This window comes from Dendrobates tinctorius, unplaced genomic scaffold (genome assembly GCF_039654945.1).
Source record: "Dendrobates tinctorius isolate UK_male_01 unplaced genomic scaffold, ASM3965494v1 ptg000201l, whole genome shotgun sequence".
Classification (NCBI taxonomy): domain Eukaryota; kingdom Metazoa; phylum Chordata; class Amphibia; order Anura; family Dendrobatidae; genus Dendrobates; species Dendrobates tinctorius.
The window spans coordinates 4,573,146-4,600,128 of NW_027361868.1; the positions used below are offsets into that span (position 1 = coordinate 4,573,146).

The 26,983-nt window shown below is 40.7% G+C and overlaps 1 protein-coding gene across 1 annotated transcript in view; it reads left to right on the top strand.

Moving 5' to 3' along the window:
• USH2A (usherin) overlaps positions 1-26,983 on the top strand; it is a 994,545-nt gene that overhangs the window by 309,347 nt on the left and 658,215 nt on the right. The window contains exon 20 of the mRNA XM_073553328.1: positions 16,585-16,818. Coding sequence (XP_073409429.1) covers positions 16,585-16,818 — 234 coding nt within the window. The remainder of the gene's footprint in view (positions 1-16,584; positions 16,819-26,983) is intronic.

Here is a 26,983-nt window from a genome sequence, read left to right on the forward strand (position 1 = left end):
ATCTGGCAAGAATTTCATGTCAATAGCACCCTAAGAAATATATTTACTTAGAAAATTGGTGACGAGTTCAGTACATATTTCACCCCCTGTGTCTAAGTATATATCGAACTAGCTTTGTATCTACAGTATGTCTCTAAATCTATCTTCTTGATAGGTGTTTCAGTCAGACCCTGTCTTGCTATGCCATTATTCACAATGATGTAGTTTCATTCATGTTATTATTTTAATACTAGAGACACGTTAGGACCTGTTAACATTATTTTGATCAAATAAACTTTAAAGCTAAGTACCCTATGATTTTACATGTACTATATCTATTTACTTAATAATAAATAATAATAATAAATTTTATTTTTATAGCGCCGACATATTCCGCAGCACTTTACATTTCAGAGGGGATTTGTACAGACAATAGACATTACAGCATAGCAATAATCACATACAGTAGATTATAACAAATACCAAGAGGAGTGAGGGCCCTGCTCGCAAGCTTACAGTCTATGAGGAAAGAGGTAGACACGAAAGGTGGGTGGTAACAGTTGCCCTGATTGTATGGACCAGCCATAATGTTAAGTGTGTAACAGTACAGAAACAGAGGGCTAATGGAGGCATAAAGCATGTGGGAACATGATGCTGGGAACCTGGTTATGGTAAAACTTTTGGCTCTGCCACACAGGGATAGGTTAGGTTAATGTGTTGAGGCGATAGGCCAGTCTGAATAAATGCGTTTTCAGGACACACTTAAAATTGTGGGGATTGGGGACTAATCGTATTGACCTGGGAAGTGCATTCCAAAGAATTGGCGCGGCACGTGTAAAGTCTTGGAGACGGGAGTGGGAGGTTCTGACTATTGAGGATACTAACCTCAGGTCATCAGCAGAACGGAGGGCGCGGGTAGGGTGGTATACTGAAACAAGGGAGGAGATGTAGGGTGGTGCTGAGCCATGGAGGGCTTTGTGGGTGAGGGTAATAAGTTTATACTGAATTCTGGAGTGGATGGGTAGCCAGTGTAATGACTGGCACATTACTTATTTACTTGTTGTTGGATATATACTTATTTTTGTTTTTTTCTTGCATTTTGGCTGTGAAATGGTCACAGTGTGAACGTGCTTTTACACTTTTCACGTAATCAGCTTATAGTCAGGTTCAGTTTTTTAGTTTTACTTTCTAGATATAGTCATCGCCGAAAATGTTGGCATGCTTGAAATTGTTCCAGAAAATAAAGTACGGTATTTCTCCCAGAAAAGTATTGCAATTACACATGTTTTGTTACACACAAGTTTATTTCCTTTGTGCATAGGAACAACAACAAAAAAACAGAGAAAAAAGGCAAATTGGGCATAATTTCCCACAAAACCCAAAAGTAGGCCGTACAAAATTGTTGCCACCCTCAACTTAACATTTGGTTGCAAATCCTTTGGAATAAATAACTGCAATCAATCGCTTCCTATAACCATCAACAAGCTTCTTACACCTCTCAACTGGAATTTTGGAGCACTCTTCATTTGCAAACTGCTGTAAATTTCTCATATTTGAAGAGTGCCTCCTTCCAACAACAATTTTAATATTTCTCCAAGGGTGTTTAATGGGATTTAGATCTGGACACATTGCTGGCCACTTCAGAACTCTTCAGCACTTTGTTTCCATCCATTTCTAGGTGCTTCTTGAAGTATGTTTGGTGTTATTGTCCTGCTGCAGGACTCATGACCTAGGAAGCAAACCCAGCTTTCTGACACTGGGCACTACATTGCAACCCACAATCCTTTGATAATCTTCTGATTTCATGATGCTTTACACACAGTCAAGGCACCTAGTGCCATAGACAGCAATGGAACCCATAAACATCTTTGGACCTCCATCATATTTGACTGTAGGTACTGTGTTCTTTTCTTTGTAGGCTTCATTTAGTTTTCGGTAAACAGTAGAATGATGTGCTTTACCAAAAAGGTCTATCTTGGTCTCATCTGTCCACAAGACGCTTTCCCCGAAGGGTTTTGGCTTACTCACGTACATTTTGGCTACACATCAGGCTATCTTTTCTATGTCTCTGTCAGCAGTTTGGTCTTTCTGGGTTCTCCTGCCATAGCGTTTCATTTCACTCAAATGTCGATGGATAGTTCACGCTGACACTGATGAACCCTGAATCTGCAGGACAGCTTGAAATTTGAATTTGGAATTTGATTGGGGCTACTTATCCACCATCTGGACTATCCTGTTTTGCAACCTTTCATCAAGTTTTCACAGCCATCCACATCCATGGAGGTTAGCTGCAGTGCCATGGGTTGTAAGCTTCTTGGTTATGTTGTGCACCCTGGCCAAAGGATCATCAAGGGCAGCATGGAGGTTCAGTGGATAACACTGCAGCCTTGCAGCGCTGGAGTCCTGGGTTCGAATCCCACCAAGGACAACATCTGCAAGGAGTTTGTATGCTCTCCTCGTGTTTGCGTGGATTTCCTCCGGGTTGTCATGATCTGAATTTGATCTGACAGTTTTAAAAGCACAGAGTGAACTTTTTTTCCTTTTGGCAAGTTGCCAAAGTGACTTGACTGTCCCCGGTGGTGGTTAGTGGTATCGCACTTTAGGTTTAATTCACACATAATTATGAATCAGGTGTGGGGCTCTATAAATGAGTCTCAGGGTGTGTAATCACGGCTGGTGATATTCATTCTTTGATTGATTCTGAGTTGGTGAGAGCCTGGTGGAAGGATGGAGCTGAGGAGGAGTCCTGCTTAGCTTAGCCAGAGGGGACGTGTGTCAGCTATGGTGTCTGGACGAAGGGCTGGCATGGCGTGGTGGGGTCGCAGTGATGGTGTCGGCAGGAAGTGTCTGCATGGACTGGTGGTGTGGCGACTATGGAGAGTGGCACTCACCATGTGGGACTTGGCTGCTGAGCTGGACTCAAGCATGCTTGCCTTCGTGGCAGAAGCTGAACTCATCTTTGGGACTCTGTTACTAAGCAGCAGCAACTGGTGGTGGACTCTGCTCCAAGGCTGCACTATGGTGAAGGATCCTGTTATGGTGATGGATCCGGGTGGAGGAGAAGACGCACGCAGGTGGAGGGCTCTGTTGCAAGAGCATAAGCACAGAGCATAAAGCTAAGTGGTGTTTCCCCTGTATTGTCTTCTTTCCTCATGTGTGTTGTTAGTGCAGTGGTGGGATTAGTTTCCGCACCGACCAATTCCCTAGTGAGGGTTTAGGGTCAGGGCGAGCAAGGGCTTTGAGGTACTCGTGCGGCGCCTGGTGCGGAACCGGCATAGGGAACGTTAGGAGTGCAGGGACACTGGCTCAGGGGAGCTCAGGAGGTCTCCACTTCCCTATTCCCTATCGCAGGGCCCACCATTGTTAATGTTTCCCAGGTTCCCCTTTATTATTTAAATTCGCCGTACTGGAGGCGGGGTTTCCAGAATTTATATTAACGTGTAATACCTAAATTCGCCAGGTGGAGGCGGTGTATCCATCTGCACGTTTTATTATTTAAATTCGCCCCACTGGAGGCGCTGTATCCAGGGTCACGTGTGTTATGGGTTCGCCTTGCGGAAACATCTGCGTCCAGACACTCGTGACCATGACACGGGTACTCCGGTATCCTCCCACATTCCAAAGACATACTGATAGGGAAATTAGATTGTGAGCCCCATCGGGGACAGTGATGATGATGTGTGCAAACTGTAAAGCGCTGCGGAATATGTTAGCGCTATATAAAAATAAAGATTATTATCTCTGGAGATGGACTTGTAACCTTGAGATTATTGATATTTTTCAACAAATTAGGTTCTTAAGTCCTCAGACATTTCCTTACTCTTACACCCTAGTAGGCCACATGACTTTGATACTATTTCAAAAACTTGTTTTTTTCAAACTTACAATTTGCCGAAAACAAGTTTTTGAACTAGTATCAAAGTCATGTGGCCTACTAGGGTGTGAGTTCTACCCAGGGTGGCATATAGCATTGGTGCAACCAGGCCAGATGCACAGGGTCACAGTAGCTCATGTGGCAATTAGCAACTCTTTGAAAACTTACAATTTCCCAACTCTTGTTTCTGTTCTCCATGCTGAGTGTAGCACACAATGCAAATATCGAGTCAACTTCTTGCCTTTTTAGCTGGTTTCAGGTGTGATTTTCACATTGTCCATACCTGTCGTTAGGCGCCGGGATTTTTCCGCTGCACGGGATAGATCCCAGGCCTTGTCTGGTGCTGTGGTCTTCCATTCGGGCTCGGCCACTGGGATGACTGCTCAGCACAGACCCCGGACCCAGTGCCTTGCCCAGACTCATGCTACACGTGTAGTTGCTGCTGGCTCTCCAGCTAAGCCTATGGTGACTACTGGTTTACACATGCAGTGCTGTACTCTGGAGCCTAAGTCCAGATTTCACCCTACTGAGCATGTCCGGGATGTGGCGCCTTCTCATTGGTGCTTGGACATCACCTGCTCTGGTTATGTGGCAGCTTCTGATTGGTCCACGGAAAAGGTCCTGTCTGTCTGGACTTGAGCTGTATGTATAAAAGGTCCTCTAGAGCTCACGCCTGTGCGCTAGTATCATGTGTGTATGGTATGTTGGTGGCTACTTTATCACCCTGTGTGCACGTGTGCTGCTAATAGCACTGCGAGTGTTGGTCTAGACAGGCAGTGTAGGGTGGGAACTCCTGCTTGAACTTAGCATCTGTACTGGGCGTATTCAGAGGTGCATGCTAAAGCACACCATGTGTCAGGGCAGGGTCTACCACCAGCTTAGTCTTCCTTGGGGGTTAAGTTATAGGGACCCCAATTAGTATTTTTCTATACGCCTGTGCAGTCTAACAGGGTATAGTCCTTTTTGTTTTTCTTCATAGTACCGCTCTGTGGTGTAACAGAGCCTGGTACTCTGCGCTCTGTGCACACTGAGTGACATTTAACTCCGTGTGCTTTAAGTGTTTTCTCGCAGCATTGCTCTGCCATTGTGCTAGCTGTGGTTTCTCCATCACCTCACGGTGGACCCCGGGTTGTGAACGCATCTTATTATAATTTCTTATTTGGTGCATTCTGCCAAAACCTAACACCTGTTACTTGCCATTGGTGAGTTGGAATGAACATCACTTGCTTCAAACAAAGTTGCTTATTCACATTTTTGGAAAGGCGTATCACCAACAATTTTTTCCAGACCATTTTGGGGGTTTTTGTGTGAAATTATGTCCAATTTAACTTTTTTTTTTACTTTTTTTATTCTTGTTTTTTTTGTATTGTTCCAATATACACAAAGGAAATAAATACGTGTATAACAAAACATGTGTAATTGCAATAATTGTCTCGGAGAAGTGCTTCATTTTCTGGAACAATTTCAAGGTGTCAACATTTTTTGGACATGGCTGTATCTATATATCTATCTTTGTATCTACAGTATCTATCTAAATCTATCAATCCCCTGTATAACAATTTACTGTATCTATCTACAGTCCCTAACTATCTCTTCATCTCATATATTCCAAAATATCTATCTATATATTATCGATCTATCTGTGACTGACGTGATGTGATGTTACCTCTATGGATCCCGCGTTCTCTCCTCAAACACAATAGAGATCTCGCCTCAGAAGCTTCTACCAGATCCGAGTCCTGTGAAAGATCACATAGTCCAAGGTGCTACAGTGACACCTTTTGGAATCTCATCTCAGCCACATACAGGATTTCCTCCACTTTCAGCCTTAGCTTTCTCCTCGCTGACGCTTCCGTGTATTACAGAAGAATGGATGAAACATTGAAGAAAAAAAATCCCAAATATTTCAATGTTGTTGTTTCAGTAGCTTTGGCCCTGCATGTATGTATTTACCCCCAGCACAATAAATTGTGTGCAGTCCCTGTTTTATGTACACAGTGCATTAACTGTAACTGTAGTACATTTATTTGTGCTCGGAGAAGACTGGAAAATGATTAAAAAATCAATAGCTCGCTGTCATGGAAGCAAGTGTTACGATGCATTTAAGTAGTTAATTGCAAAAGTCTTTCAACAGCATCAAGTTGGACTAGAAGAGACCCTTAATGATGGTCCTTGAAACATCCAGTATCACCGGCTGACAAGGAAAACTGTCATCAGGGGTAAATGAAGATTTCCTAAAAACATGTATAATAAAAAGAAATATTGTTTTAAGCCAATATGTTTTCATTTTGCTGATAGAAAAAACTGTTATGTTCTGATCTCCATGTTCTGTACAATCACATAACGGACTCAGAGCCCAATGGACCCCATTCATTTGTGGGATAGCTGTCTATCACATATCTATCCCATATCCCTTTTTCATTCTTTTATTTTTATTTTTTCTTTCTTTCTTCCTTCATTTCTCTTTTTTATTCCTCATTTTCACTTTCTTTTTCATTTTTCTTTTTTTCTTCTTTTCTTTCTTTCTCTCTTTCAATCTCACTCTCTTTTTTTGTCTTTGTTTTCGCTTTTTTCTTTCTTTCTGTTTTATTTCTTTCTATATTTCTTTTTTTACTCTTTTATGGTTCTTTTTTCTTTCTTTCTTACTTTTTTCTCTTTCTCGCTTTCTTTCTTGTTTTACTCCTTTATGGTTCTTTTTTCTTTCTTACTTTTTTCATCTTTCTTGCTTTCTCTGTCTTTCCTTCTGTCTATATTTCTTTCTCTCTATATTCCTTCTTTCTCTCTTTTTCTTTCTTTGTTTGTTTGTTTCTTTCTTATTCCTCTCTCTTATCTTCTTTCTTTCCTTTTCTCTCTTTTGCTCTTTCTCTTTCTTGACTTCTTTCTTACTGTTGTTCCTTCTTTTGTTCTCTCTCTTTCATCTATTTTTTTTAAGCTGTCGAATACGAGGGGCACCTGAAAACTTCGAGGCCCACCCATGAAATCTTTTTTGCATGGTCTTGTTTTGCAATGCAATATGTTATTTAGTTAGTTGAATGGTCTCATGAGCAATCTGGATTTATTTTGATTTTTTTTGTTTCCGTTACAGCATTTTAAAGTTGGGTCGCAAGGCTGAAATATGGAAATGGAGAAGTTGGCAAAGTTCACACATCGGCTGTTGCAATGGCTGCAATTCACTCTTGTGGTTTCCAACTGCTTCAGCACCCACCCTATTCGCCTGATTTGGCTCCCTCGGACTGTCACCTATTCCCACAGATGGAAAAGCACCTTGGTGGAAGGTGGAATTGCAGCCATTGCAACAGCCGATGTGTGAACTTTGCCAACTTCTCAATTTCCATATTTCAGCCTTGCGACCCAACTTTAAAATGCTGTAACGGAAACAAAAAAAATCAAAATAAATCCAGATTGCTCATGAGACCATTCAACTAACTAAATAAAATATTGCATTGCAAAACAAGACCATGCAAAAAAGATTTCATGGGTGGGCCTCGAAGTTTTCAGGCGCCCCTCATATTTTTTTAAATAAAAATAGATGTAAATTACATATTTAAGGCTTAAGTTTTACATTCTTCTTTGCACAAGATGCTGGGATACTCTGTCATCAGATGGCGTCTTGTTGTCCTGAGAGGTGCAGGAAACTGGGTGCGAGGGGATATGGAAGGGATGTGGCCGGCTCACATGCAACTCTTGTAGTCTTTCAGCAACTCAATAAAAGTGGTCAAATATCTATCTATTATCTATTCATCTATCTATCTCTCTATCTATCTATTATCTATCTGTCTCTTATCTATCTATCTATCCATTATCTATCTATCTATTATCTATCTATCTATTATCTATCTATTATCTATCTCTTATCTATTATCTATCATCTATCTATCTACAGTATCTATCTATCTATCTTCTAGCTATCATCTATCTATTATCTATCTTCTATCTATCATCTATCTATTTATCTATCATCTATCATCTATCTATGTATTTATCTATCTATTATCAATCTATCTATCCATCCATATCTTATCTATCTATCCACGGTATATATCTCTTTATCTATCTATCTTCTATCTATCATCTATCTCTTATCTATATATCTATTATCTATCTCTTATCTATTATCTATTTATCTATTATCTATCTATCTATGGTATATCTCTTATCTATCTATCTATCTTATATCTATTATCTATCTATCTTCTATCAATTTATTATCTATCTATCTAACTTTTATCTATCTATTTTTTATCATAAAGCCTAAAAGTAAAGATTCTTTCAGACTGATGTAAACTCGTCGTTGTGCTTACGTCTCAGATTGTACAATGCTTTGCATTATTAAATTGTTGTACAGTGAGGCAATGAAATTACGGCAGTGACGGGTCACTCGCTGCACGTGAAGGAAGTCGCGGCTTGTGTCACATCTAATCTGAATGATACAAACAGATCCAATAACATGCTTGATAGCATAGCACATTTCTTTGTACCATTCGCCGCAACATTAAAGGACAGCGAAATACAACAGTAATCATAAAAATGTACAAAATAAACACAATTACATTCTGATATTATTACTATTACTGCTCTGTCTTTTTAGCCGTGTTTCAATAATAGATAAGAAGTTTTCACTCCATCAGCGTTTTTAGTTACGGTTTTATTTTTTCCTGTAGATTCTGATTTGGTTTCATGCTCTGATTTCCCATAACAAACCCAACATTCTTAATTTCTAATATATTTTATGAGGGAAATGAGAATGATTTTAAGGAGAAGTGTTAGGGTCCAGAATATCCAATGATGATATAATACCGCTACATTGTGCCTAAATACTGTAACATCTACTTCTGATGTGTCATTTGATTTCGCTATCTTTCCTGTAGATCCTAAATTATCAATTAAATCCAGCTCCTCATGTGTGTCATGGGGAATTCATTAGTATTGCCCTGTTTTGGTATACCTTCTATATTTAAAAAAAAAAATCTATGGCATTCCCCCCTCTGAATAAAGGTAGAAGCTTTGCCATATTTTCCCCCTAAAATTTGATTAGTAGCTAGGGATGAGCGGGTATACTCGTTAGGATTCAGTACTCTGCGAGTGATATGGTACTCACGGTACTCGAATCCTGGTGAGTAAATTTCACTACTCGCCTCACAATATTTGGCACAACCCGACACAGTCCCCGCACAGCCCAACACAGTCCCCGCACAGCCCAGCACAGTCCCACATAGCCCGGCACAGTCCCCGCACAGCCCGGCACTGTCCCCGCACAGCCCGGCACAGTCCCCGCACAGCCCAGCACAGTCCCCGCACAGCCTGGCACAGCCCGGCACAGTCCCCGCACAGCCCGGCACAGTCCCCGCACAGCCCGGCACAGTCCCGCATAGCCCGGCACAGTCCCCGCAGTCCCCGCACAGTCCCCGCACAGCCCGGGACTGTCCACGCACAGCCCGGCACTGTCCCCGCACAGTCCCCGCACAGCCCGGCACAGTCCCCGCACAGCCCAGCACAGCCCAGCACACACACCCAGCCCATTACTCGCATTTCCCATAGACCCACATTGGACTCGCTACTCGTTACGAGTACCTGAGTATTAGGAGCTACTCGTAACGAGTACAGCGAGTCCGAGCATTTCACTACTCGCTCATCCCTATTAGTGGTGAATAAATTTACTGTAAACCTCAATACTGCAAGGCTTTTAATTGACCGGAATCAGATGTTGTTTAGCACTCAGAGCTCTCCTAGAACTGCACTGAGCCCCTTCTAAGCATTAGTAATATCCAAATGACCTCAATCTATCTATCTAGTGGAAAATGTATGACTGGTGGTAACCAACATTCAAATTAACAATACCCTGCAGTATCAGACTTTTTAGACTAGTTAAATTGTGAAAACGGTCCAAAAATTATCCCTTTTAAGAGGGCATATGACTGCCTTGCCAGTGCCATATGACTTTTTAGACTACTTAAAGGGAATCTGACAGTATATTTTTGCTATGAAAACTGAAGATAGCATGCTGTAGCAGTTAAAACACAAATTTCAGCGATGCCTCTATTATCAAACGCTGAGGTTTAGTTTGCGTACAATGGTTGTTTTAGTATGAGTATCTTATTATTGCTGTGGCTAATTGGTGGTGTGAGCTGTGATATGACACGCCCCCTCCTTTGATAGGCAACTCACTGTCTACAGACATTGTATATACAGAGCCTGGTGTGGGCGGGGTTAGCTTTCTCAACTCTGCTTCATGCTAAATCTAAAAGCTCAGATTGTGTCAGAACAGCTGCACTCAGTAATCTAACTGATATGTTGGACTCAGTTTCTCTTTGCCTGCATCAAGGCTGCTCTCAGACGAGGTAGCAAAAACCTGCTGACAGATTCCCAATAAACTGAAGAAAAGAAAAATATCCAAAAATAATCCGTTTTTGGGGGGCAGAAGCTAGCCATGCATGTTCAAGTCTAATGTTAGACTAATACAACATGGAAGTGTGCAAAAAAAAAAAAAAATTTTCTTTCAACCCCCAGATTTTGCGAGCTAGGCAGTTATGCTTAAATATTTGGATTGTGAATGTTTCTTTTGTCTTCAGCCCTAATTTTAATTAATTTTTTTGATCAGTCTCACAAGCCAGAAAGCACACTTTTTGTTACACTCAAGCCTTAGTTCCAGGATTTTTTTCAGAAGCAAAATTAGTACAGAGGGGTATTACACTGCTCTTCTTGTTTGCAGTGTGGGAAGAATAATACAAATGCTGTTATTAAGGTGTTGTTACTGCAGTGTATCACACATCAATCAATTTACAGTCACACTGAGTGACTCTGCAGGTCCAGCACCTCCCTATCTCACATGAATCTTTGGTTTATTATTTACAGACTGAGACTACCACTCCCATTTTCAATGTACTTCCATACTACAGTAGTACACCACCATGGGTGCAACTACAAGGAGTGCAGGGGTTCCAGTCGCACTCAGGCCCTGAAGTCTAAGGACCCCAAAAGGTCCCTTTGGCTCACATGAGAAGAACTGTACCATTAAGGATGGATGACCCTGTTGCAGATGTTGCATTGGGGTCCACACACTGCAAATTATACTACTGTATGCCACAATCAGAATAGACATTTTTCTATTTCTATCTCCATGTGGAATGAACTTTGCACTTTAACCTTCTATTACTAACTAATTTAAGTCTCTGAGACTGCAGAAGACAAGATGGCTGAATACATTGCTCGGTTATTTCCATCATCTCCTTAGACTTGGATGGAGCAGACGTCCACATTTTCAACCATTGCATCCATTCAAAGAAGGACCCTTCATTCTCTGGATGAGTGAGATCCCCACTAATTCACAAGTTATCTTCTCTCCCATTACCCTTCGAATAGAAATGCTGATATATCTATGTTACGACATTAATCTTACCCAAACAAACTATACTGCTCTGTAGTTAAAATTCTGGCTGTCTGTATCCACCACTAGGGGGAGCTAAGGAGTATTTTCTTTATCTATTATTAGTTTTTTTTGTCTATGCAGAGGATTTGGAGCTATGTATGGGAAAGACAAAGCTCCACCCATTCTAAATATATAGATACAAATTAATCCCTGCAAAATGTAAAAATATACTTTCACGTGTGGACATTCACTGTAAGTCTCAGTCACTGCAATTTGCTTCCACTAACGTCAAAGGAAGCTGAGATGCAATACCTGAGAATGGCCACTACCCAGTTTATGGAGCTGTGGTGTCCTAGCTCCAAATGCGGTCTACTTCTGGCCGGTGGCGGTACTGTAAATAGCTAATGATTGGAGGTTCCGGCTGTAAAACCCTACAAAACTAATATTGATTACCTATCCATCAGTATCTGAATCCTAGAAAACCCCTTTTAATATCTGCCAAACTAGGTTCAACAATGTGCATTGTCAAAATGAATTTATGGACTAAATATTCTATTTTTATTATTTTTATTCTAGTCCAATTGGATAGCAATATACTTGGGATAAAGACAAAGGTATTTAGTCCACATTCGAGGAGGTTTGAGATTTCAATCAAGACATCACTCGCATAGAAATGTGTCTTTCCTTATCTTTCCTCTTATCTTGACATATCCTGAAATTTGCAGCATAAGATTAGCAGCTTGTTATAAATAAAAGTTTTTGTAATGCTTTATCACTATCAGATGTTTGTCTGTTGTGTCCACCAAGTGGTCATGATGTGTATTGCAGCCTGACAAACAGACTGTTGTAATAGTCTGTTGAATCGGCACAACGAGAAATTGTAGCTCTTAACTCAAATTCATAAAAAGGTATTGGTTGAAATTTCTGTTGCTTTATAGTCCCAAATCTTTTTTAAAAAATTCCCGTAAGTGTTCAAAAATGCTAATTAAAAGGGGTTTTCCCAGAAAGAAAAGTTAGTTTTAATCAATAGATCTTGGAATAATAATAATTTCCACCATTGGTTGTGTTTAAATAAAATGTTCCTGTGCTAAGATAATCTTATAAATGTGCCCCTGCTGTGTACTGTGTGATGGTCGTGTCTGACCATACAGGAACATGGTGTGATCATACCACAGCTCCTAGGCGGGGGGGGAGGATTGTATAGACATTACAGCGCGGGATCGTAAATGATTCTTTCTTTGAAGTAAAACATTGTTTTAAAAACAGGCAGTGAAATGCTTTATCTCATAGAATCAGCTGTGATCCCGTGCTGTAATGTCTGTATACTCTTTTGCTTCCTCCCCTGCCCAGGAGATGTGGCATGATCAGACCATGTTCCTGTATGGTCAGACACGACCATCACGCAGTACGCGGCAGGTGCACATTTATGAGATTATCTCAGCACAGGAACATTTTATTTAAACACATCCAATGGTGGAAGTTATTATTATTCCAAGATCTATTGATTAAAAGTTACATTTGTTCATGGGAAAACCCCTTTAAATAAGTTCATAAGTAGGCTAGGAATATAAATTCTGTAGTTGCAGAAAACCCAATTTCATAAAGCAAAACTTTTACAGCAGTTATATGACTTCAGCTTCAAGAGGTTGTGCAGGATTGGGGTTCAAGTCTGCAGTCGCTCTATGTGACAGCAGATTAGTGAATCCTCACAGTGTGCAGTATGTTTGCTGTCAAGATTCTCCAGGTGTTGGCTCCGGGAGCAGGTGGGTGTGTAACAGCAAGTATGTGATTTGCGTACATGAAGTTACATGCCAACTAGACGTGCCTCATTATGTACAAGTGAATTTTATGAGTCCGGACACATCTAGTGAGAATGTGACCGGCGGTATGAAAATCACATACTTACAGCTTAGTGGCAAATGCCAACTGAAGAATCCTGACAGTGCGCACTGTACGCGCTATGAGAATTTACAAGTCTGCAGTCAAAAAGAGTGACTGCTAACTTGCACGCAAAGGCCAGACAACCCCTTAAAAAGAAATTTTCAGCTGATAGGATGCATTCTGTACCTAAATATGATTATCTAAGTGACCAAACGCAGCAGTTTCAATGGTGGATATTTGTAAAAAAAAAAAGGGGGGTGTATGAACATGCATCTGATGAATACAACAACATGGATGTAACATAGTGTTAGCAAGTCAGTGGCTTCCCTCGAAAAGTGTGCAAGTTCCATATTGAGTCCATCCCTTTAGGCATTTCAACAATTTGGGTGCAAATAATCCAACATTAATGTGTCCAAAAATAATCCTAAATTTATCCAAATTTGTTACATTTAGTTTCTAGTGTTCTCTGTGATCAACAAGCACAGAAAAACCGTTCACGTCTTCCTTTGTAATATACCTATCTGTAATTTCATTCAGCATTCAGGAATATCTTCTTGATTTCTAAAAAAAAAAAGTAAATCACTTCTAAAAAAAATAATCAAAATGTAAAACGTATTTTTTACTCAGATTAACCGGGGGGGAAAGAAAGAAGAAAGTGATAAAAAAATAGGAATAAATCTGTACTGGTATAAATATTATTCATGTTTTAGAGCGGTAAATACTCCATGTGCCGCTAATATGGTGCATCAATGCAGATCATTATCACAGAGGTGTTTGTTCTACTTGAAATATTTGTAAAACTTCATCTGATGGTGACTGTCATTTTATTTTTTTTCTGCGCAATTTAATATTAGTCCAAGAGAAAAATATTTGGCCCTGAGTTATCAAAGCGTTTTTGCCAGAATGTTGGCGTAAAAGTGATTAAAATGTGATCATATTTTTTCACAACTTGTAGCTCTGCTAAAAAAAAAAACATTACTGACTGTTGGCAATTTTTGCGCCAGTTTTGGACAACTTTTTGAAAAGTAGTCGGAGCTCCGCGAGAGGGGACAAGGCTGAGAGCAGGCAGGAAACTTCATCGTAATCATGACAGAACTGTGCTCTTGTTCTCGACTGGAGTACATTAGTTGTAGTAACGCCCGACCGATGAAAGATGTGCCAAATTGATTTAGAGGCATGTTCCTACTGGTGAATTTGGTACATCTTATGCCAAAGTGCTTTTCTTCAAGACTGGTAAGCAAATCAACAGTCCAAGAGAAAAAAGTTTGGGTTCTGAGTTGTCGAAGTGTTTTTTGCCAGAATGTTGGCGTGAAACTATTTGAAATGTGATCATATCTTTTCACAACTCGTAAGTTCTGCAAAAACATACTGACTGTGGGAAATTTTGACACCAATTACGGACAACGTTTTGAAAAAGCAGTGGGAGCTCCGCGAGAGGAGTCAAAGCTGAGAGCAGGCAGAAAAATTCATGGTGATTACAACAGGACTGTACTCCTTTTCTCGACTGCGGTAGCGCCCAACCAATGAAAAATGTGCCAAATTGATTTAGAGACATGTTCTTCCTGTTGAATGTGGCACGTCTTATGCCAGAGTACTTTTCTTCAAGACTGGTAAGGAAAATGACAGTTTTGGTCACTTGAGACCCAATTGTCAGGCAGAGCGCAGAAAGGACCAATAGATTTTTAGAGGCGCAAAATAAAAGTTAGATCAGGAGCATAGGTTCATGTATTAGAAAAATTTTTTGATGGTGAGGGTGATCAATGAGTGGAACAGGCGGCCATGAGAGGTGGTGAGTTCTCCTTCAATGGAAGTCTTCAAGCAGAGGCTGGACAGATATCTGTCTGGGATGATTTATTGAATCCTGCATTGAGCAGAGGGCTGGACACGATGACCCTGGAGGTCACATCCAACTCTAACATTTTACGATTCTATGTACATGGGGTCTAACAATAATACTGAGAGTAGAAACTTGAATATTAAAAGAATACTTGAAGAATAAAAAAAAGACACTTTGCAAGTGTCAAGGGGGCGGAGCATGACACAAGGATGTAAAAAATACCAAAGAGAAGTCTTAGACCCTTCCAGTGCCCGATTAGTTGCAACTAATCCAATTTTCTTACAATTTAGGAAATAAATTCTTACTTTTTGATTGGTTGCTGTAGGAAGCAAAGCCAAGTTTGATAAATTCTCTTGCAATAAGGAAATGTTTTTTTAAAATATGACATCATATATTGGTAAAAAAAAATATAAACTCAATTTGAAATATATAAAAAAAAAAACAAAATCCCCAAATTTCACTCGTAGGCGATATGTAGAGAAGACGGCTATATTTCACCTCTCCCGTTTTTTTCGAGGCAGCCATTTTTGTTATGTGATATCATAAAGCCGAAGTGAATTGCTAATCAATTTAAGCACTTCTTCTGTCACAGAACAAATGAGATTTATTTTGTAATAAGTCTCAATGCACTTCAGCTTTCCAATGCCTTAAATAACATCAAAAATAAATACTCCATCTGGACTCTTGAGAAGAAAATACATGCCTCTCCCCCGCTGCACGATAAATTAATTTTCCAGTCCACAGTGTACAAGTACAGAAATATTTTATTTACTGTGTCTGCGTCTTTTATCCATTTAGCAATTTTGTTATGTGGGATCTGACCGGCTGCTCATGAAATAAACAACAGGTTATGCAGTGAATGATATGGTGGGCTCTAAAAATATCTGTAATACTAGAAAATAATGTAATACCAGCAAGAAACATAACAGCAATAACAGATATAATGAAGATGCAAACAATAAGAAAATACTGCAATACAAAAGTACGAAAATAAGAACAGTAAATAGATGCAAAATTCTAAAAGTGACAATACAGTATTATTACTTTTAACATTTTGTATCTATTTCCTACTATTTTGTATGATTATTTACTATTTTTGTATGGCAAAAAAGTCATGCAAAAAAATCACAAAAATAAAAACCTCAATAAATAAGTGATAAAAATAATTCAAAATTAATAATACTAAATGAAAAAGTATAATAAAAAAAATCTAGAAATAAAGGCCTAAAATAAAAATGAAAACGATAAATAACATCATACAAAATAAGAGTAAAATAACCACAACAATAATGATGATACCTAATAATAAGAATGCCGTACAAAATAATAGTTTAATGTTATTGCCAATAAATGATGATACAAAATAGTAACAAAAATATTAAGCAATAAAAGAAGGCATTGTAAACATTGAAGATGCCTTTCTCTATATTTAATCTTAGCTTTATATAGCACAAGGATTGTGTCTAAAAATTACCATTTGGATTGTGTCTAAAAATTACCATTTTTGTTTATAAATATATAAAACATGGTTTTGTTTGTTTTTAGCCTATAATGATGGCCATACTGATTGCCCAACTAGCTCTTACATTTTCTACTTTCTAGCTTGACGATTCAAGGCAACTAAGTGTTATTGTTGCTTTCTTTCAGCACCAGAAGGAATAAAGCCACCACTCGTAGAGGGAATCAATAGCACTGTCATGAAGATCACTTGGTCTCCTCCTGTAAAGCTTAATGGTCCTTCACCATTTTACCAGCTGGAGAGGATAGAGCCATCACTGACGATACAGGACAAGACAACTTTCATCAAAGGCGTTCACTTTCCAGGACATGGCTACTTCAGATTCTCGTCATCCTCTTTACCGGAGAACACATATTTCACTGGTAATGTTTTTTTTAGCTTTTTGGCTAAAATGGTCTTCTCTATGAATTCTCATCAATAATCAACAATGATCGACTCTATTAACAAGTGTTTGGAGAGCAAGATTAGTGGTAGACCCTAAAGAACATTATGACAGCCACCCATTGACCAAAAAATGATCAGCTAGGTAGCACCTGGACCCACGTTGAGATTAAGAGAGTTAAGGGTTTCTAACTTAGGGAATTCTTAGTGGTTCTAATTTGTGATCGCATTCAATCCCACTGATCAGTTGAAGGTATGAGCGATTTAATGAAGGTAGACCCTCGTCATTACGCTTTTATGGAGCGAGTTGGGGCACAGCCTAGGCTCAATACAAGTGTATGGCAAGTGAGACAGCACCCACTAACCGGGAGTATGTTCAACTCATACATACCCTCCGGTCCCGGGTCAGATATCGGCGAATCACCGCAGTGCACAATGGATGCACTGGGAGGATTCATATGAAAACTAGTCAAAAAAGAGGTGAGAAAAAGAAGAAAATACCGTATCACCCTGGGACAATGCACAGGGAAAATTATCAGTTGTAATGTACAGACCAAAATATAAGGTGAATTATAGTTGGGGACAGTAAGTTAGTCTGTAAAACGACCTGAATATGAATCACATCTATATGTATATTAGTTAAGGAGACATCAGTAAAGTGCATGTGCAAAATCTATGGCTTATATGAATCCCCCTAATGTTACTGACTAACAATACTACCACTGTGCCAACACGGTGCACATATACATATGTCAATCACAGTTACCAGAAAAAGAGGCATCAAAAAAGGTGCATGTGCAAAACTCATAAGTCACTGATCATATGAATCCCCTATTGTTTAATAACTGGTAATAATTACACTGTGCCTGCATAGTATATATGTATATACCAATCACAATTTATAAATCTTACATATAGTAAAGTGCAAGTGCAGGATCCCAGGGGACAGCCCCGACACACGTTTCATGGTAGCTTTTTTTATAGGAGTATAAGCATGAAATGTCCTGTCTGGTTTTTAAACATCCCACAATTAGTGTCCACGCATATGACGTGCGGTCCACCCCGGAAATAACTGTCACATGATCAACATCTCTGGGAGGGCACATGTCCGGGAAAAAAACAAATGGGACAGAGTGGCGGCATGATCACAAGGAGCATGCGCAAACCGACAGCTATCTTTATGAAGTCCAATGCAATGAGCCATTTTTAAATATGATCAACAAAGAAATATTTGTTACCAAGGTTTATTAGTAAGTGCAACATGATGTATAATAATGAGAAAGAAAAAGTGCAAAAAAAAGTCACAAAGTGACTGCAGACTTATCGATTTGGACCCAACGACTTTAAGTTTTAAAACATCCCAGGACCTGAGCTCTGCCCTCTCAATAGTACTAATTTTCATTAGAACTAAAACATTGTGCTGTGACATGGAGCAATAAAGTACCTGCAAGATTTGGGGTTAAGCAGAGGTGGGATTCAGCTGCTTCTCCTCGGTTCGATGGAACCATTTGTTAAAAAAGCAGCCGGTTCCCCAAACCGGGGAGACTCAGAGCCATGAGCCGATACTGCCACCTGGGGCGGGCTGGGCAAGTGTTTTTTTTTTTTTTAATATAAGTCTGGGGTCAGTCCCTACTCCTCCATTCCTCCCCAAGACATTATACTCACCTCCTCCAGCGGTGCCTGCAGCTCTGTACGCTGGTGTCCTCTAGTCTTCCTGTGTGATCTGTCACGTGGTACCGCTCATTACATTAATGAATATGGACATCTCTCCCATAGGCGTGGTGTCCATATTTATGACCTTAATGAGCGGTACCACGTGACCGCTCATACGGGAAGACTAGAGGATACAGGTGACTGGATTTATATGCAGGGACCGCGGGAGAACTCAAGTGAGCCCAGCCAAGCATACAAAGGGGGGAGGATGAGGATGACCCCAGGGGGATGGGAGGAGGATAAGAATGAGCCCAGGGGGACGGGAGGAGGTTGAGAATAAGCCCAGGAGGATGGGGGAGGATCAGAATGAGCCCAGGGGGACGGGAGGAGGATCAGAATGAGCCCAGGGGGATGGGAGGAGGATGAGAATGAGCCCAGGGGGATGGGGGAGGATGAGAATGAGCCCAGGGGGACGGGGAAGGATGAGAGTGAGCCCAGGGGGATGGAGGGAGGATGAGAATGAGCCCAGGGGGATGGAGGAGGATGAGAATGAGCCCATATTGGGCCATTATACTGTATGCAGCATAATGCGGGACCATTATACAGTATGGAGCAGTATATGGGCCATTATTCTTTATGAAGCATCATGTTGGGCCATTATACTGTATGAAGCATCATGTGGGGCCATTATAGTGTATGGAGCATCATGTGGGGCCATTATACTGTATGGAGCATCATGTGGGGCCATTATACTGTATGGCGCAATATATGAGGTCCATTATACTGTATGCAGCATCATGTGGGGCCATTATACTGTATGCAGCATCATATGGGGCCATTATACTGTATGAAGCAGTATATGGGGCCATTATACAGTATGAAGCATCATGTGGGGCCATTAAACTGTATGAAGCAGTTTATGGGGCCATTATACTGTATGAAGCATCATGTGGAGCCATTATACTGTATGGAGCAGTATATGGGGCCATTATACTGTATGCAGCATCATGTGGAGCCATTATACTGTAGAATGTAGTGCACAGCCAGGCCAGCCGGTCAGTCAAGTGAGACATCTGCATAGAAATATATGCAGCTGTCACACTCGGGTCAGGAGAGTCCCTGGCCAGAATATGTACTGCTCTGATCTCATTCCAATTTATTTTTTTTCAACTGTTTGACTGTGCCTCTACTTGTATATGTTTGAGGAAAGGGTGTTTTTAAATGGGTGTGACTTTAAAAATGGGTGTGGCTTAATAATGGGTGTGGTTTTCCTACACACAAACTCAGAACCTGTTGTTAAAAATTTGAATCCCACCCCTGGGGGTAAGGGTTCTCTTTAAACTGGGTTGATGCAGTTTGATGTCTAGATAGATCAATTGATAGATTAGATAGACAGATCGATAGATTAGATAGATAAGATAAATAGGCTTGATAAAGGCTCACACACAGAGCCGAAACGTCGTGCACAAAATAGCTTTTTTTGCACTAAAATGATAGTGTGCAGCTTCTTTTATTTTTCTAGATAGATAGATAATAGATAGATAGATAATAGATTGATTGATTAGATAGATAGATGATAGATACATAGATAGATGATAGAAGATAGATTGATTGATGATAGATGATAGATAATAGATAGATGATAGATAATAAATAGATGAAAGATAGATAGACAAATAGATAGATAGATAGATAGATAGATAGATAGATAGATAGAAGATAGATTATAGATAGATATCTCTCTAAGATATATAATGAGACAAATAGAGAAATGAGATAGACATAAAGCAGATAGATGGATGGACACAGATAGGTAGGTTCTAACATTAGAAAAATGAGATAGATATAAAGATGATCTAGACATAAAATTGATTTATTCTAAAATACTATAAGAAACTAGATGTAAATAGGCAATTAGATACTGAGATATAGTAGTTAAAACTCTACAATAGTAAATTCTACATAGATTTATATTCTGTGGCCTCCTGAGCCCTGGCTGTTACACACTATTTGATCCGCCTCAGTGCTGGATATCAGTGATCTATAAGACAATGTCCTTTTATTTTAACACGTCTCTTCAACTTTCAAATTATTTTTGACCTGAAACTTTTCTAATCAGGCGTCCAGGATTGCCGTGCAGGTAATGTGATGAAATATGGGGCTGGTGCTCTCTTCAGGCTCGGCAATGAATGATGCACGTAATCAAGATTTATTATGTCTTTGAATTCTAATTGCCTGTTATGAATCACAGTTAATCACAATCAATGTGCAGCTAATGCAAAGTTCATTTAAACATATGTATTTCCTCTACATTTCCACTTCTGCCTTATAGGTGATGGCCAGTATTATTGTATCGGGAAGGCGATGGTTTTCTCAGTATCTTTCGTTTTTTTGGTTACATAGAAGAAAATATCAGTTGGGGTATTACAATTTACAAAACTTACGACCTTGATCAATGAACCTGAGATGGGAGAAGCTACAAAGAGTGTCTCTGGATGACCCATAGTGTTTGTCATTACACTGATTGCCGATTGATTTTAATGGCCGCCATGTAATGCTACATTTCCCGTTTGACCCTGTAGGGTAACCAAACACATGCTGATCTATTTTCAAACAAATTTAAAGAGTAATTCCCAATATAAGTTATCCCCCATCTTTAGGGGATAAGATGTTGATGCCTGTGGATGATGACAAGTTGGACTTCCAGTAATCCAGCGTTGGAGCTCTGCAGCACCATCCTCCATTCATTGTCTATGGGACTGCCACGTACAATACTCAGTTTTATCCAGCAGTCCCATAGAAAATGAATGGCGCATTCCCACCTCTCTCCCCATTCAGGATGCAGCTGCAGAACTCCATTCTCCGGATTCCACAGCCTCGATTGTTTGATATGGCAGATGAAGGGTCCCAACGATCTGCAAGCAAACCACTATCCTGAGACCAGTGGATACATTTTTTTTTTTTTTTAAAGTTGCTGATCGTTGGTGTTTCTTCCACTAGGACGCCTTGTGGTCAATTTATTTTAGAGGGATCTATTTAATAGGGACTGGTAAAAAAAATAGACAACCTCAACCTTGTTATTCCAATCTCTGCCTTTCATGGCCGAGATGGTAATAATGGCTTTAAATTCCTGTCCACCAGAGTAGAAGTTACAGAAACAGACCAGCAAAGCAAGCTAAGCTGTTGTAACTGGAGTTCTTTTCTATGGGAGATATGCCACAGAATGGCTCAGCGGCACCTCTATGGCCAGGATGTAAATTCAGTTACCATATTGGAAAACAAAAAAAAAGTATATAGCATTCTGACTCTCCCATCTCTCTATCAAATAAATCTGCTTTCTTTTCTTCACACTAATCCTTTTTATTGCTGGGCTGTCACACACTGTCTGACTGTCTGTACAGTTTCTTCAGTGTATTCTTCATCTATGAGCAGAGTTGTTCTCTCACTATCCAGATTCATCACGAAATTTCTACTGCATTCCCTGCCTCAGCTTTTAGACAGGCTATGATAGTCACTTCTGATTTGGCTGCGCTATACCAAGTAGTGTGATAGCTTCAAATCATTAAACCAGCCCAACCACATCCAAAGTCATGGAATCCTTCCCTAGATAACATAATCTTCTCCTGGACTGTTTAAAATTGTGGTTGTGGTCATTTTCAGTAATTCAACAGAATCAAATTCCTGAAAAGTTGATATGAATTTGATTTTAACCCAAATTATTCTGCTGGTCATTAATTGCCATATGTGCTAACAACCAATTTCAGTTCTTTAACATTCACCTCCAGATGTGAACTATAAGGAGAGTACATTGGACATTTACCCTGGGCTATCTATCTCCTCAAGGACGTAGTGTAGATCTTCGCAATTACCTTCCCTGTTCAGGCAGGTTCTTCCATTCTGTTCTGCCCAGAAATTTGTACTCCCTATTTGGGTAATGTATAGATTTCTCCCCGACCTTCTTAAACCCCGACCTTTGTATATCCAGCTGAGAATAGGGGGAGCGATGACCATTGATGTAGGCGACTCTCTCTTTTGAAGTGTTTTGCTTGCAGTCATTTGACTGTCTACATAACTAGTGGATAGGGCAATGTGTATACACTTACAGGGTTTCCTTTCTGATATGTTGCTGAAGTGTCAGGTAGAGGCCATACCTCAGAAGTAAGATGAGGTCTTCTCCCCAACCTTCATCAATGTCCAATGTGCCACACTCTACCCAATACATTCAATAAATCAAATGTGTCCTCTCCTTGAAGTGATGTGATTCCTACCTTATTCCCTATAGATAACACCTCGGTTCCGAATATGCATATGCACATTTTTTATATTTTTTTTATGCTTCATATATATGTTGAATATACTTCCCACCCAGCATGAGTTTTTTGATTGCCCAATTCATATATATTGTTAACGTGGGTGGTCTGGAGCAGGAAACTCTGGGAGTGGATCCTCTGGACCGTGGCACCAAGGGACCCCGGGTGAGCTGCCAGGTGGAACCGACCCCTATACAGGGACCGTTAGGAGCAGGCCCAGGGGTTCGAGTACCACGGTAGCCGGTACCGAGAGGGGCGGCTCAGGATGGACCGGAGTAAGACTGAGACTGGAGTAAAGAATGACAGAACAAGACTAGAACCAGGAGGCCGGAATGAAGTGAGACAGAAAACTGGAGCGAGAAGGAATGACAGGAGTAGGAACACTGGAGACAGGACTGGAGTAGGACGGCAGGAACACTGAAGGCAGGACTGGAGTAGGACGGCAGGAACACTGAAGGCAGGACTGGAATAGGACGGCAGGAACACTGAAGGCAGGACTGGAGTAGGACGGCAGGAACACTGAAGGCAGGACTGGAATAGGACAGCAGGAACACTGAAGGCAGGACTGGAGTAGGACAGCAGGAACACTGAAGGCAGGACTGGAGTAGGACGGCAGGAACACTGAAGGCAGGACTGGAGTAGGACGGCAGGAACACTGAAGGCAGGACTGGAGCAGGACGGCAGGAGCACTGGAGGCAGGACTGGAGTACACACGATGAAGCGAGGCCAGAGTGTTAGGAAACACAATGATCAGGCGCCTCCCTCAAGGGGAAGCGGCTTGATATGACCCCGTCTGGTCAGCCATTGGTCCAAAGGTGCTTCCGGGTCAGGGCACAGCCAGAGCATAAGAAGCCGGAAGCAGGCGTGGCCGCGGCCTATGGCGCATGCGCATAGCATGCAGGGAAGGCATCGGTTGCAAGCCCGTCTCAGGTGACCGCCGCGGCCGTCGGGTGGAGAGAGGCTGTGGCATGGGAGCGGAGGCCGAATGCGGCGTGGGAGGAGTATGGCGGAGCGGTGTAACATATATTGGCTGATTCTGGTATTACATCCTAGTTTCAAGTCATGGGGCAAAGTACCATATTGACTTGGTTAGCAGCAACACAAGGCACAACTCATGAACTGGGAATAGTTTCCAAATAAAAGTTGGAGTCTAGAGCTGGGAGAATCTATCTGATGCATATTGAATTTGAGTCAAATTCAATGTGTTTCGCCAAGCCTGGTAAATTGTAAAAATGTTACTATTCACTTACACCTCCATTTTACACATTGAAGAAGTTTGCAACAGCCAGAGAATGCTAGCACAACATCGCAGACTTTCCTATAATCCCTTGCAGCTATCACATCATATAGTATGGCACAGCAAACTAGGAGAGACCATCATAGCCTGTATAAAAGCATAGGTTGGGAATGCAGCAGCCACTTCATAATGAATCTGGATAGTAAGAACACACCAAAGCTCAGCAATAGAGATGGGGAGAGAAAGTCATTAGGCACTGACTAAGCTGTATAGATAAAGTATGACAGCACAGCAGAGAAGATCTATAAATGAGGAAGAGAACAGGGTCCAAAATGTTTTTTTCAAGACAATTTGAGACATTGGGGTATTTTTGATTTGTGGTGAATCGATTCCTAGCAATTCAATTTTCCTGGCAAAATTTTTTGTATCTTGAGAATTGCAAGAAATTAATTGTTCTTAATTGTTCTCTGTTGGAGGCCCTTTATTTTAATCCCAGACAACCCCCTTTTAATGGCCAAAATGAATAGAGTCTGGCTACCGTTGAGCAGGTCTCTGCTGATAGAGCCGGCGTGAACCTGGTATTGATTCATTTGGAATATAAATGGTAATGCCGACAACCTGGAGACGAGACGCCTTCCAATTGCTGACCCAATTACTATTAAACCGTTTGATGACACATTAATACGTCCATTTCGACTAGTAAAATACAACCATTTAGAAGGGCGGTGGACGGTTCAGGTTTGAAAAATGGAGACATAAGTTTATTTCAAATAATTATTGACCCATCTCGACCCCTTAATTTCTCAGCGACTGATCATCCCCCGAGGTAAGTAATTAGATTTTTATAGCTGAAGATTATAATCAATGCCATACAGCTATCTCCATTGATTAAACCAAGGCCTTTGCTCCGGCGTTCACTAACTATTTCAACAAAACTTGTAACTCTTCAATTACAAATACAATCAGGCAGATTGATACGTTGGAAGGAAAGCCATAAGTTAAGAACCCCGGCTCTCCGGAAACTCGGTAATGTATGGAGCGGTTCATTAATGCTCGCCTTCCTTAGTCTGATTACAGTGTATAAATACTTAACAATATTAAAAAAAGAAATCAAGGATAATCAACCACTTTAGTATAAACCTGGTGTGTCCTGAAACAGAAGTCTTGACAATGTGCTAATAATTCTGATCTAGGGGGTGAGGCAGCACACACAAGTCTACCCTCTGTGAGTCTTCTGAACTAGTCAACCGAGCCAAGAGTGCTCACATGACATCTTTCACTGCATCCAGTGGCAGGACAAGCTACGTTGGTGCCCACAAAGGTGGTTTAAGAATATAGCCTACCTGGACATACAGGCTGACGTCTACCAGATCCTTCTTCACTTCAATTCCTTACTTCTAGCTAAAAATGAGAGAATCTTTTCTGCACTAATCATATTTTGAACAATTTTTTTAATTTCATTGATATTCAAAAATTACAATTTTTTCAAAATTCAAGTTTATGAATCTATTTGTTTCGGATGAATCACGAAAAATAACTGCCATCATGCCACAGCATACATCGGAGAATGATCCCATGACCTCGGACACGTCCTGATGGTTTTCACCTATAATACTTCACAACCGGCACCCCACCCAATAGCACAGCCACTGGTACAACGAGGGTGATTCATCAAAGTTTTTTTTGCCAGATTTCTGTCAATGTGAACTTGCACAAACAAATGTGACTTCTAACGTTTAAATTCTCACGCTCTATAGAACTGTGATGGGGTGTGACGACACCCACTCAACAAATTTGTGACGAGTGGCAGGGTTCGCTACTCCACAAATCTTACTCAAGTAGAGACTAGAGTAATATTTTTTGCGAGGACCACAGAGCGGTGCATACCACTATGCATGATTCATTAAGAGGCAAAATGAATCAGGAGCATCCGCTCCAAAACGTCCCATCAACAAAACTGGAGAGGGAATGGCAGGTCTTGATGAATTGCTCCCTATGGATTTGAGATCACTATTGACTCGAAGCCAGTATAAAACCCCAAGCTGGAGATTCTGCTGCCATTTTATGAAGAATGTGGATAGGGGAGTAGATGTCAGAGCGCGAGAGAAGAGAATAGATATAATTAATTAGAAGAAATGGATAGAGGAAGAAAGATTGGAACCACTGACACTGTGCAAGCCCCCATTCACACATTTGTGTTTCCGGTACATGTGGCATCCGTTGTCACATGTCCCGGAGACATGTACACCCATTATAAGCTAAGGTGCTACTTACATGTCCGTGTAAACCACACGGAGATATGTCCATTTTTTACCAACAGCACAGATCACATGGACCAATACATGTCTAAGGGTCCCTGTAAAATACGTACAGCACACGGATGACAATGGTGTGACATCCATGTGATATGCACAGGAATATAATGCAGTCAACATATACCACACAGGTCCACTGAATGTGAAGTAGTCCAGGGATTCTGACGAACAAAGGCTATGTGTCATGCTCCTGGGTTCGAACCCTTAAGTCTGTGGTTGTCAGCTTCTCTGTCCATGGCATCACAGCAGGCACACCTTTTTGACGGGTGTTTTAGTTCTGTTATTCTGGCTGCAGTCTGTTTTGCAAAACACAGTTTTTATTTGTCTACCCTATCACCTTTCGGGTGCAGCTTTATATTCTTTCCCCCTGCTGGCATTTGCTGCTGGTAATAGTTTCATTTGAATGTTCAGACAGTCTGTTGTTGGTTAAATCCATCTGTGGAATTCCAGGTAAGGGTTATCTCTTCGCTCTTTCTGTACTTTTCTCTGCACCTATCTTCTGTTGCTTTCTAGGCAGTAGGTGGCATATTATCTAACAGTAAGTACTTTATCCTTTATTTTGTATTTCATGGTTCATTCTACTCCCTTAAGGATCCTTCCTTTTTCAGCACACTTTCCCTTTAAAAGGTAT